This window comes from Eurypyga helias, unplaced genomic scaffold (genome assembly GCF_000690775.1).
Source record: "Eurypyga helias isolate BGI_N326 unplaced genomic scaffold, ASM69077v1 scaffold6568, whole genome shotgun sequence".
Lineage (NCBI taxonomy): Eukaryota > Metazoa > Chordata > Aves > Eurypygiformes > Eurypygidae > Eurypyga > Eurypyga helias.
In genome coordinates, this window is record NW_010266223.1 from 459 (window position 1) to 11400 (window position 10942).

General features: G+C 45.6%; 1 protein-coding gene across 1 annotated transcript in view; it reads left to right on the plus strand.

Moving 5' to 3' along the window:
- Positions 1–1318: 1318 nt before the first annotated feature.
- Positions 1319–10942, plus strand: part of ABTB1 (ankyrin repeat and BTB (POZ) domain containing 1) — a gene marked incomplete at its 5' end in the record, with an annotated part of 23476 nt that continues 13852 nt past the window's right edge. Inside the window, 6 exons of the mRNA XM_010156991.1 lie at positions 1319–1381; positions 2485–2540; positions 3530–3674; positions 5562–5721; positions 6630–6675; positions 7691–7807. Coding sequence (XP_010155293.1) covers positions 1319–1381; positions 2485–2540; positions 3530–3674; positions 5562–5721; positions 6630–6675; positions 7691–7807 — 587 coding nt within the window. The remainder of the gene's footprint in view (positions 1382–2484; positions 2541–3529; positions 3675–5561; positions 5722–6629; positions 6676–7690; positions 7808–10942) is intronic.

A 10942-nucleotide genomic window follows, 5' to 3' on the forward strand; every position in this document is an offset into this window, starting at 1 on the left:
TGGAAATACTTAGGCACCTGTGCTGTAGACTGTGCTAGTATCTCCCAAAAATACCAGGCTGCTGAATTTCAGGTCAAGTCTCCTTGCTCATGTTGAAGCAGTACGGCTTAGCTGCAGTCATTTTGGATCAGGAGTCAGACGGGCTTGTTGTCTGCAGGGTGAACGGATGTTGTAACGCAAAGGCCAGCATTTACAACAAGCACTTCTGCTGCATCTCATGGTTTGAGTCTAAGAATACATTTCACCTTTTGATCCTGCATGATTCTTCTAGTTTCCAACATGTGGATCTCCCCAGATAATCAGAAAGAGCCTTTCTGTTTCAAGGTACTTGCTAACACAGGATAAGTAGGCAGATGGATGAGGTCTGAACAACATTGTTATCAGTTAATTTATTGCAAGCAGTAAATTGCAGGTTCATTGTAGAAGGAGGGGCCTTGCAGGTTTAAGATGACCAGTATAGGAGTGACAGCAGAGAGACGATCGGTCTGGGAACCCTGTCAAAGTGGAGGGGACAAGTTGAGCACGTGGGGCTGAGTGAAAAGGAGATGAGTTGCCTGCGATTTTGAGTGTGGTCAGAGGAAGCTGAAGTTTGAGGCAGGAAAGATGCAGGGAATGAGAGGGGGGACTGATGTGGCGGATGAGAAACACCTTGCGAATCTCTGTGAAAACTGAGGGGGACTTTTATGTGTGTTTAGGAGAGATGGTTGTTGCAGTGGTTGGGACAGGCTGTAGCAGGAGCCAGACTGCATAGGAGGTTCCTGTGCAAGGCAAAGGCTGGCTTCCAGAGGTGCCAAAGACGGAGTGTTGGCAGCATTCGATATAGCCTAAACGTGCAGGACAAGGAAGTGGCAGGAATTAAGAGCAGCCTGGAGTGACACTGATGTTATTACTTGTGGCAAGAAAAGCCACAGGCAGGATGGGAGTCCAGCCTTGGCCTAGTAAACTTGGCCCCTGGTTTGTAAGCATCCATGCTGTGAGCATTGTTGGAGGATGTGAAGGTACTGCTGAAGCGCTCAGGCTTCTTTTGTGATTGCTGCCCTGTTAGGAGTCAGCAGGTGCATTTGCTTCCCCTCTCTCCCCGTGGTCACCACTTAAAATGGAAGGGCGCTGTCAAGCCGTGCTGCAGAACGCTGTTCTTTGGGTTGAGGATTTGACTGATGCTTCTTCAGTCACAGCTGACAGCTCAAGTTGAAGGCAAGGTCTTGTGGTGCTTTTGGAAGTTACTGTATAAACTGACAGATACATCTTTTGAAAGAGGAAGATGTGACTGAGTGAGCAGCTGCATGAAGTTATAACTTTGCTCTCCCTTTTCTTCCAGATACCTTCTTGAACAGCGAGATGTGGAAATTAATGTCCGTGATAAGTGGGACAGTACACCTCTGTGAGTGCTGCAGCCCAGAACGCTGGCTGGGAGGGAGGGGAGGGCTTTCAGAGCTCTTTTCCTCTCTCTGCATCAGCAGCTAGGAGCACTGTTACAAAACATCTCAGGTTCTGCTTTTTGGGAGATTTGGCTACATGTTTCTGCTTCTGCTGTACACTCTGCAGGTGCTGAGCTAAAGATGTCTGTCTCTTCATCTAGCTGATGTTTGCTGTGGTAATGCTCTGAAGGGTGGTTAATTTTGTTACCAAATAACCTGGGTCAAGCAGTCTGTTCTTGGTGTGATTAGGCTTTGCCCCTCTCAAAGTCTGTGACATTCTAGCGTGTCTTTTCAGGTGAAGGCTTGGCTTGGTGAAATACAAAGTGACTGTGGGATCGCAGTCTGTCTGGCAAGGCTGTGAACGTGCAGTAGGTAGTGAGGGATCCCCGTGCTGGTGCTGAGGAGGGTGCTGTGAGCTTTTTACCTCCCCGCATACCAGTTCCAAAGTGCATTTAGACAACTGCAATATATTTAGAGTATGTAATAACTTCCCAAAGTAAAGGTAGACTAACATTCGCCTCCTGCAGTGCAGGTTACAGGTTTCTCCTGGATTGTAGGACAGTTTGAGGTCCTTGTGAAAGGCTTAGATTGCGAAAGAGAAAACTAAATTCATTGTACGTAAGACTTTGAGGGGTGGATTTGCTGTGCATCCGGCGTGGGTGTTGTTCCCTCGTTATCAGTGTGCAGCAGTCAGGCTGACGACAGAAGGAGCAAGGAGTGTTTTTGAGAATTCAGTGGAATTGCTGAGTGTCCATGAAATGAACTCCATGCAAATGAGGATGGGTTTGGCATCTGGTGGTGCAGCAGAAGATGCCGAATCCAGAGTGGGACCTTGAGATCTCCTTGCAGGACAGCACTGCCTGGGAGTGCTGGGAACAGGCAAGGCTTAGTCTGTTGCTGGGGCCAGGCTTCTGTGCTATTCAGTAGCAATTCCTCACTCCTGAGGACCCATCTTCTAAGCTTCTCAGGGCTGGCTCAGTGCTGAGGTCTGCATGCTATGGTGTGCCCAAACACTGCATTTTGCTTCCGACTGTATCTCTGATTTTCTTTCTCTTGTTATTGTCAGGTATTATGCTTGCCTCTGTGGACACGAGGAGCTTGTACGCTATCTTCTAGCTAATGGTGAGCAGAAGTGTCCCGGTTATGGGTGCGGTATCTTTCTCCATACTGGTCTGTAGGGATTGTACACGCTTCTAGCTGTCCCTTGTGGAAACTTCTGTTACAACCAACCATCTGATCAGTGGTCTCAGGTTGCAGTTGGAGCCCCAGACACACTTTCATGGTCCCTTTTGCAGGCCATTTGCTGCTTGAATTTGCTACAGGAAAGCTTCCTCTGATGACTCAAGGCAGCATGACTTTCTGAAATCGCAGTTGATGTTTTGTGAAGGTGCATTGCTGTTGAGAGGATGCTGGTGGAAGAATTGTACTTCACCTGAAGAACTGGCTGTATAAACCTTTCTTGTACTATTGATAGCCTTGTTTTGTAAACAGGACTCAAAGGTGAAATGCAAGGGCTTTTGTCTTGCAAAGCAAGACAAACTCTTCAGGCAAAGTGCCTACCCATTTGGTTCCCAGCACCCAAATTCCCTTAGGTAGTGGTGATGTTCTGTGTTCTTACAGAGGAATCAGAGTGCAGAGAAAGGTTCGTCTTCTGCTGCATTCACAGCATCTTAATCAACCACTTGTGTAATTCTAAAATAGCAAAATGCAAGTGCCCTCTAAATTTCTAGCAGAGTCTGACCTGCAGAGGCATCTCTTGCCTTGTGCAAGGCAGAAATGCCTTTTAGGAGGAGCTGTTAAAGGTCCAGTAAGTGATCGTACTCTTTGTACAGTGAGGCTCTTCTTCCCAGAACACTGCTGGAGCCATGCTGGGAGGCTGATTACCATGATCAGTTTGTGAGTCGTGACTTCTTCAGAAGGGGTTTTGCTTTGGGAGAACAGCTTTAGGTTATACACGTGTAATGGGAGCTTAGTTTTGGTAACTGTGCTCAGTAGCATAGGGGATCACGGGGAAACCTGTCAGCAGCCAAAAGTCATACTCCTTTAGGGACCATCTGGGGACGCTTGAGGAGGATGCGACTCCGCCTGCTGGCATGTACCTCATTTTGCAGGAGCGAGGTGCGAGGCAAACACTTTTGATGGGGAACGCTGTTTGTATGGAGCTCTGAGTGATGCCATCCGACGTCTGCTGAAGGAGTACAAGCAGATCACAGCGAAATGCATGAAGAGAGACTACTACGATGTCTTCCTGCAGCGGTAAGCACATGAGGCAGCTCCATTCTGTCATCCTTCCTGAGCTGTTAACCTGGATGGTCAAGCTCTCTGTTAAGGTCAGATTGGAAAGGCAGCTGATGAGTACCCTGTCTCATTCCCGGGCATGTAGAACTTCCTAAGGGATGTTTCTTTGTGCCCTAAGAGATGACTTTCAGGTATGCGTACGTTTAAAGTATAGCCTCTAGTCACCTAGGTACAGACACCAGAGCCAACAGAAAGCTGGTCTTTCTAATGCAGAAGCTCTGTCATCCTTGACTGTCAGAGCAAAATCAGATCCATAAAACCACACCAGGAATTTCGGATATGGCATCTGAAATTAAGTTTCAGGCCTGAAGTGCTGTAGTCTGTGAGCTGAGGTTTCCAGCAGTGGTAATAGGTGACTTATTGCTGAGACAGAGCACCTTAAGAAGCCTCAAACTGACTGACAGGGACAGTGCTCCGTTCTTTCTTTTTGTTTGTTAAAATGTGTTAATTTTAAGATGTTGCTGAAAAGTTGCCTGTCACACCTTGTAGCCTTAGCCTAGAGCTTGAGAAGCCTAACTTGCTCCAGGAGTGGAGAAATAGTGTCAATCTTTTCTTCTTGCTGTTTTTCTATCCTGGTACTTCTGATGTTATTACACAGACTTTTTTTTCTTTCTTATTCTTCCCACGGGGCTGACTTCAGCAACAGCAAAACAGAAGAACCAAACAAGGTTTCAGCATTTCTGTCTTCAAAACTGGAGGGCAAATAAGTCCTAGAAAGATCTGTTACTCTCTTACTACAGAGTCCTAATTTCTCAAGCTGTGGGGAAACAGGGGAGGAAGGAAACTCATTTATCTGAGTAAAATCAGATTCTGCCTTTCAGCGAAGCAGAATTTTGCAAGGTGATTTATCACTCCCCTGGTGAGTCTGTGGCTCAGATCTTGCAGGGTTGAATGCACACGAGAACTGAAATGCACTGTTTTCTGCTTCTCATTCCAGACAGACCTTGTGTTAAAATTGAAACAAAGGGCAGCAGTAGGGGGCAAAGCACAACCACCTAGCTGCTGCTGTTTTATTTGGGCAAGACACTAGCAGGAAGGGTGTTCTAGTGGCAGGAGACTGAGATCAGCATTCAAGACACTGCTCTAACATCTCCCTGTGTGACCTCACACCTTTCTGTGCACCAGTCCTGCTCTTTAGAAGGACTCTGTTGCCTGGTGTCTGTCCAGCTTGACCTCTGAGGGGTGTTTGTGAGGATATGTGTGCACAGGGTGATGGGCAGTAGGAAACACTGGTGACGGTTGCTGTAAACCTTTTGCTTTCCTGGTAAAGAACGAGGGTGTGGGCATGCAGTCATAAACAAGGCCACGTCTCTGATGTGGCAACTGCTTGCATGTCATGCTTGTAACATCCTTCCGTCTTCTGAGGGTGGGTGACATCAGTCCTCCCCCGTCGGCTACATGGTTAAAGCATGCACACTGACAGTTCCCAGGGAAGAGGAAAAGTTGCACCCTACTCTGGAGTGGTGTAATTATTTTTGAAAGCGTGTGCTTCTGTTGGGCTTTTTGTCACTTGGCAATTTAAAAGCAGGATTAACCTTTAGAGATGTGTTTGGGGGCAACTAGTTCCTCTTTAAAATCTGTTCCCTGTGTTCAGGGGTTCACCTGAGGCAGGAAGGTTTCATTCTCCAGCCTTCCTCTTGCACTAACGAAACTTCTTTGAGTCATTGGAGGGAGTGAGAGATCCCAGTCTGGTGTGTGAAGTGCCAGTCCCTGTGCTGGCCCTCTAGCTGGGCAGGGAGAGACCGTGGTGTTCATTTAGACCTAACTGTACCCTGTCCCCCGCTAGCTTTACTCATTCTCTTCTTTCTCATTCTGCAATGAATTTCCCCTCTCTGTTCCTTACAGGTTGCTGGAGCAGGGTTACCAAAGCGACATCGTCTTCATTGTTCACGGCAAATCCTTCTGTGCCCACCGCTGCATTCTCGGCGCTCGCAGCGCCTACTTTGCGGAAATGTTTGAGACCAAATGGAAGGGGAAGAACATGATAGTGCTGAAGCATCCCCTGGTGAGCAAGGCTGTGCTGCTAGCTCTTTCCTTTCTTTTCCTGTTTCAGCTGGGTGAGAAAAGGGAGGGGAAGGACAGTTTGGGAATTAACTTCCACAGTGGATAGCTCCTGGAGCTCAGAATGACCCTAGTCAAGGAGAGGGGCTTGTGAAGGCACTTTATGCAGTAAAGTAGCATCTTACTGGGATAACAGAGGACTGTAGACTGTGTACTTCCCCTTTGTTACCTCTGTCATGGCCTCAATCATATCTTAATTGCAGTAGCAGGTAGCTGTTACCATCTGCCAGCTGCGTCACAGCTCCTCTGTGGAATGAGTTGAGTCTAATTCCTGGTGGACAGGTGGTCTGTAGCAAAGACATCACCTCCATAATTGGCACTAATTGAGTCCCTTTTGTTGCCTTTGCAGCAGGAACTAAATAGGCCATAAGTGCATTCCATCCATTAATCACCAATACTCTGACATATGTTTCCATAGCTTGATTGTGGCTGTGCAAAACCTCTCATGACAAACACACTTCCAGTTTCTCAGGACACTCCTTAATGTCTCTCCTTGTAGTTTCTACAAGAACACGTCTTTCCTTTCAAATTAAGAGTTGGAAATGGTTGCAACCAGCTAAAGACTGGATTTTACAGAGCCTATAGATTAATTGTGCCTTTGGAGCACCTCCGTTAGTCTGGTCATGTCCCCCGGGAACATGGATTAGTGTCAGTTGATACAAGAGCTGTGGAAGCCAGGTGGAGTGGCAGCAGTAGAGGAGCAAGGAACTTGGGTGCAGTGGCTGAGTTGCTTTTTAAGTAACTTTTTTGTTTTACTTGTTCAGGATCAGGTTTGTATCCAGGCAAGTTTCAAGCTTGGGATTAGGTTCCTGGGAATTTTAAAGGTAACTTTTGTCTTGTGTTTTATTTTAGATTAATCCAGCAGCTTTTGGCTCTCTTCTGCAGTATCTATACACAGGTAAATGACTTACTGTCTGGTGTATGTATACACAGCTGGTGGGCAGCTCTCCATGCCTCCACCACGGCACAGTTTGGGTGGCAGAGCCTTGCAGACAGCCCCGTTTGGGTGCATGCGTCCCTGACGCATCCTCTCTGCTGGCAGAAGGGGAGAGTGTGAGCAATCCCCTGCTCTTCCAAGTTGTTTGTACCTTTTGCCAGTTGTTGTCCTGCCAATAACTATGTAGTCAATTAAAAAAAAAAAATTAGCTTGGGTTGATTGGTTGGATGGCTGTGGAGAATGTAATTTTAACTTAAGGAAGGTAAATCTGTCATCTGGGATAACAGTCCCCTAAGCTGGGGGAAAGCCAGGTTCCCATGTAGGACATTTTCAGTCTGGCAGACCCGAGTAGTGTGTGCTGAACCATTTGACTACTTTCTAATATTTTTTTCCAAACAGAAGTTGATCCTAAACCTTCTGTGAAAGTGCAAAATGTTATATTGTCAGCATGCTAACTGCTGAACTATTTCAGGCCACGAGGTGGTGCCATAAAATAACTTTATGTTCAAAGCTCTCCTTCCCCAGTCCAGTGTTCTCAGACGCGTTCCTTGCCACATTTTCAGTGATGGTAAAAGATTCTGAGATGACAGCTCATGAGCCTAAAGTCCTTTCTCACCCTAGACCAGGTAGCCAGTGGTGGCAGTCATGCATACTGCTGTTGTGCCCCTCTTTTCTGAGGGAATTAAACACTTTTTGTATCAGGCTGTTTGCTGTTTGGCCTATTGAATGAAGCTGTTAGGATAGACGTTGGAAGATGGGAATGTGAGTGAGATGCCAGACTGGGATTCATCAGAGTGGTGGGCAGTGGAGTACCAAGTCTTGGCTTCTTGCATTGAGTTGTAACTGGATGCTGAGAAGTGAGTCAGTGTGCCTAATTACTGCATTTCTGTGCCATCAAGTCTTCAATCCCTAGTTTTGCCATTTTGACACCTAAGTTGTATAGGTTAAAAGAGCTGGCTGCACTTCTTCTTGGCAGGTCGTCTTGATATCGACGTCGAATATGTAAATGATTGCAAGAGGTTAGCCAAGCAGTGTCGGCTGCAGGACCTCATAGACGACCTGGAGACCAAATGTAAAAAAGTCTATGAATTTGGTAAGCATTTTACTTGCTGTTGTCTGTGCTGGGCCTGTGTGCTTTCAGGGAGAAAGAGAAAAGTATGATGCTGGATGTTTCATGGTGCTCTTGGGGCTTCCAGAAAATGATTCAGTTGTGGAACTTCAATGTTTGCCTGATAGTTTTCAACCGTGGGCTCCCTGTAGGGTGGCTGTAGTGGTTTCTGACACATGCATGTTTATCATCTCTATTGAATGTTTTCATTGTAGTAGAGCAGCCGTGGCAGCAGGACTTTGCTGTGGTTGCCAGACATTCAGTAGAGCACTGTGGGGTACATTGGGAAGTGTCTTTCAGCAGAGAGCTTGTTTAAATCTCTGGGGAGATATAATATGTACAAATAAAAGTCCTTTTCTGCATTTATCTGACCCCTAACCAAAGTAAAACATTGGATAATTGGCTCAAAAGGAATGCAGAGAGAGACATAACACTTTAAGAGCAGAGAAGTATTTCTGCAAGTACGTGTGTGTTTATAACATGGGTACGTGCCAAACCTCCAATGACACAATCCTCTATTTTAGGGCTTTTTGTTATCCGAAGAGCTTGTGATCTAATCATGACATCAGCTTACTGCATGAAAACCGACAGTTGGAGTTTATCATTCATCTCCTTAGTTCAAGCTAAAGGACACGTGAATAAGAATCAAACCAGCACAAGCAGGGCGAAGCGGTGTTAGTCATTAAGTAAAAATATCTGGTAACAAAACCTTCAGGCTGAGAATATCTGATTCTCATTTCATGCTCCCAGTTAACTCCTTTACTCAGTCAAGTTAATCTTGGTTTGAGAAGAGAATCTAGTCTGTAGCTTTTAAGTCAATAGCATCTTCTTCCTTGATCCAAGCAGTAAGGGTGTAGCTATTCCACCTTTCCCTTTTGGAGTTCTGATTATTCAGCCTCCTGAAGTTACAGGGCTTAACAGATAGAGGCAATACTTCTGGCTCAAGTAATTCCTCATCCGCAAATCACTTGGAAGATGCTACCACGTGTATGTCTCCCTTGAGGCGCGTGCCATTGTTTGATGGAGGGAGTACTAGGTTACCACAGGACACCTGTTCCCTTGTAGACCAGGGTGGAAGTCCTTGTATCACGGAAGCTGTATCCTGAGTCTCACCTCAGCTGTGTAAGCACAGATGTAAGCATGGATCTGAGGAGATGAGAAATGCATTTCTTGGTTTCTCGCTACAATTGGTGTAACATGTCAGTTTGTGTATTAGATGAGTGGTGGAAAAGGGGAGTAGTGGGGAATACCATGACTAGAAAATAAAAACTACTCAGTTAGGTAACATAATTGTCTTGTGGCATCTTTTGATATCAGAGTAGTCTAGTGAGAAGCTGGAGAACTCCCCTCTCTACCCTCTTCCTTTGTTTTTTTCCTTTTTCTCTCTTATGGTCTACCTGAGACCCTGAAGGTGACCGTTCCACCTTAATACATCAAGTTAAAATCTCATATTAGAGTATGGGAGGAAAATAAGGTGGATAGCTTGCCAGCTGTCTGAAGCCATTGCATACACAGTATGTCATTGGCAACCTGAGGATCATGAGGTCCGGTGTTTGAATTCATGAACTGCAGAACCACTGACTTCTTGGTGGGGTTTTAAAATGGAAAATGGTGAATTAAAGTTTCGGGTTCATTGAGTTTCAGATATGAGCTCCATTGGAAATGCAATACAAACTTCCTGGATGGCACTGGACAAATCATTTAATTTTTGTGTTCTTTGCCTCTTTCTTGGGAGGCAACAGTGGTTCTTCATTTCTAAGGCCTGACAGAAGGCATACTCAGTGGGGGAAGTACTAGGCTTGGTATTTATGGGAGTTTGGATTCAAAAGAATAGACAGAACTGCTGATAGGTCTGTTAAAAGTTTTTCTCAGATCTCATGTGGAAGGCAGGAAAACTTGGATTTTCTAGAAGGTAATGCATGCAAGAATATAGAAGTTAAAACCCAGGAAAAGATCTTAAATCACATCATGTCTGGCACTTGACAAAGCATTGTTGTCCCTTCTTGTGCGGTAGGTATCTCTGCTTGTTCAAAGTGCTTTCTGTGGCATAGGCATCTGATTTGGGCCTGCAGAGCAGGGTCATGTCTTGCATCTGTATTATAAAGTTAAGACATGCCTAATAAACAACATGAGCTCAAGCCTCTGCAGCTCCAGTGGATAATTGCAATCTCTGCAATCTCATTATCTACAGTCAATCAGCATTTCCAAAGCACTTAGTATTTTGGCATGCACAGACAGTAGTTCAGGAACACCCTGAAGAGGAGGACCCGGTACCTTCTGTTGCACCTGAGACTTCAGTGTGAAGGCCTGAGTGTTTTCCCCCACATGTATGTTGTGGCTGTAACAAGAAAGAACTGTTGCAGTGTTTGGAAGAGCTCAGACAGTTTGTCCATATTAAGCCATAATCCTTCCATTAGAAATGGAGGTATTTGAAAAGAAATGTTCTGCAGTTATTTCTATAAGTTCTAGGGCAAAAATGTTGAGAGTAAGGTTTGTGATGCTCACCTCCATAGGAGAGCCACTGCACGTATGGATTCTGTGGTTATAGCTGGTCACGGCATTGCGAGGAGGAGGAGGTGTAGGTTAGGTACCCAAGTGTGGCATCATTTTGTAAAGGTTTGGGAGTGTGGTGGGGAGTTTTGTGGCTTCAATTTTTTGTGGTGCATTGGCTCAATTGAAATAAAAGACTACAAAGAAGTATTGAGTAGTGGGAAACAAAGGCAGCTGATAAGTTTTAGGTGACGTTCAGTGCCGTACAGCTGGGCTAGACTGGGAGGAAAGACAAAATCCTCTGTTCTCAGCCACAGTTGGGTTATTCGCTCCAGCTCCTTGCGCTGTTTATGCTGTTCCTTTCAGAAAACTCTTCATTCCTACTTCTTGCAAGAAGGTGACGGTCCCTGCTGCTTGTTTGCAGCCAACAGCTTATTCCTGTTCTGTCACTTTGATTTTTATTGTTTCTGATGGGAGAGAGTTGCTTGTGATAGCAACTGCTGTGCTCCTAGATTGGAGCGATGCAGTGTCTGAAATGCCTCATGATTGCTGTGCTTCTCGGGCAAAGCATTGTTCTTTCACGTTGCTGTGAAAGTGCACAGATGCTTTGTAGATCCCAAGAGGAGAACT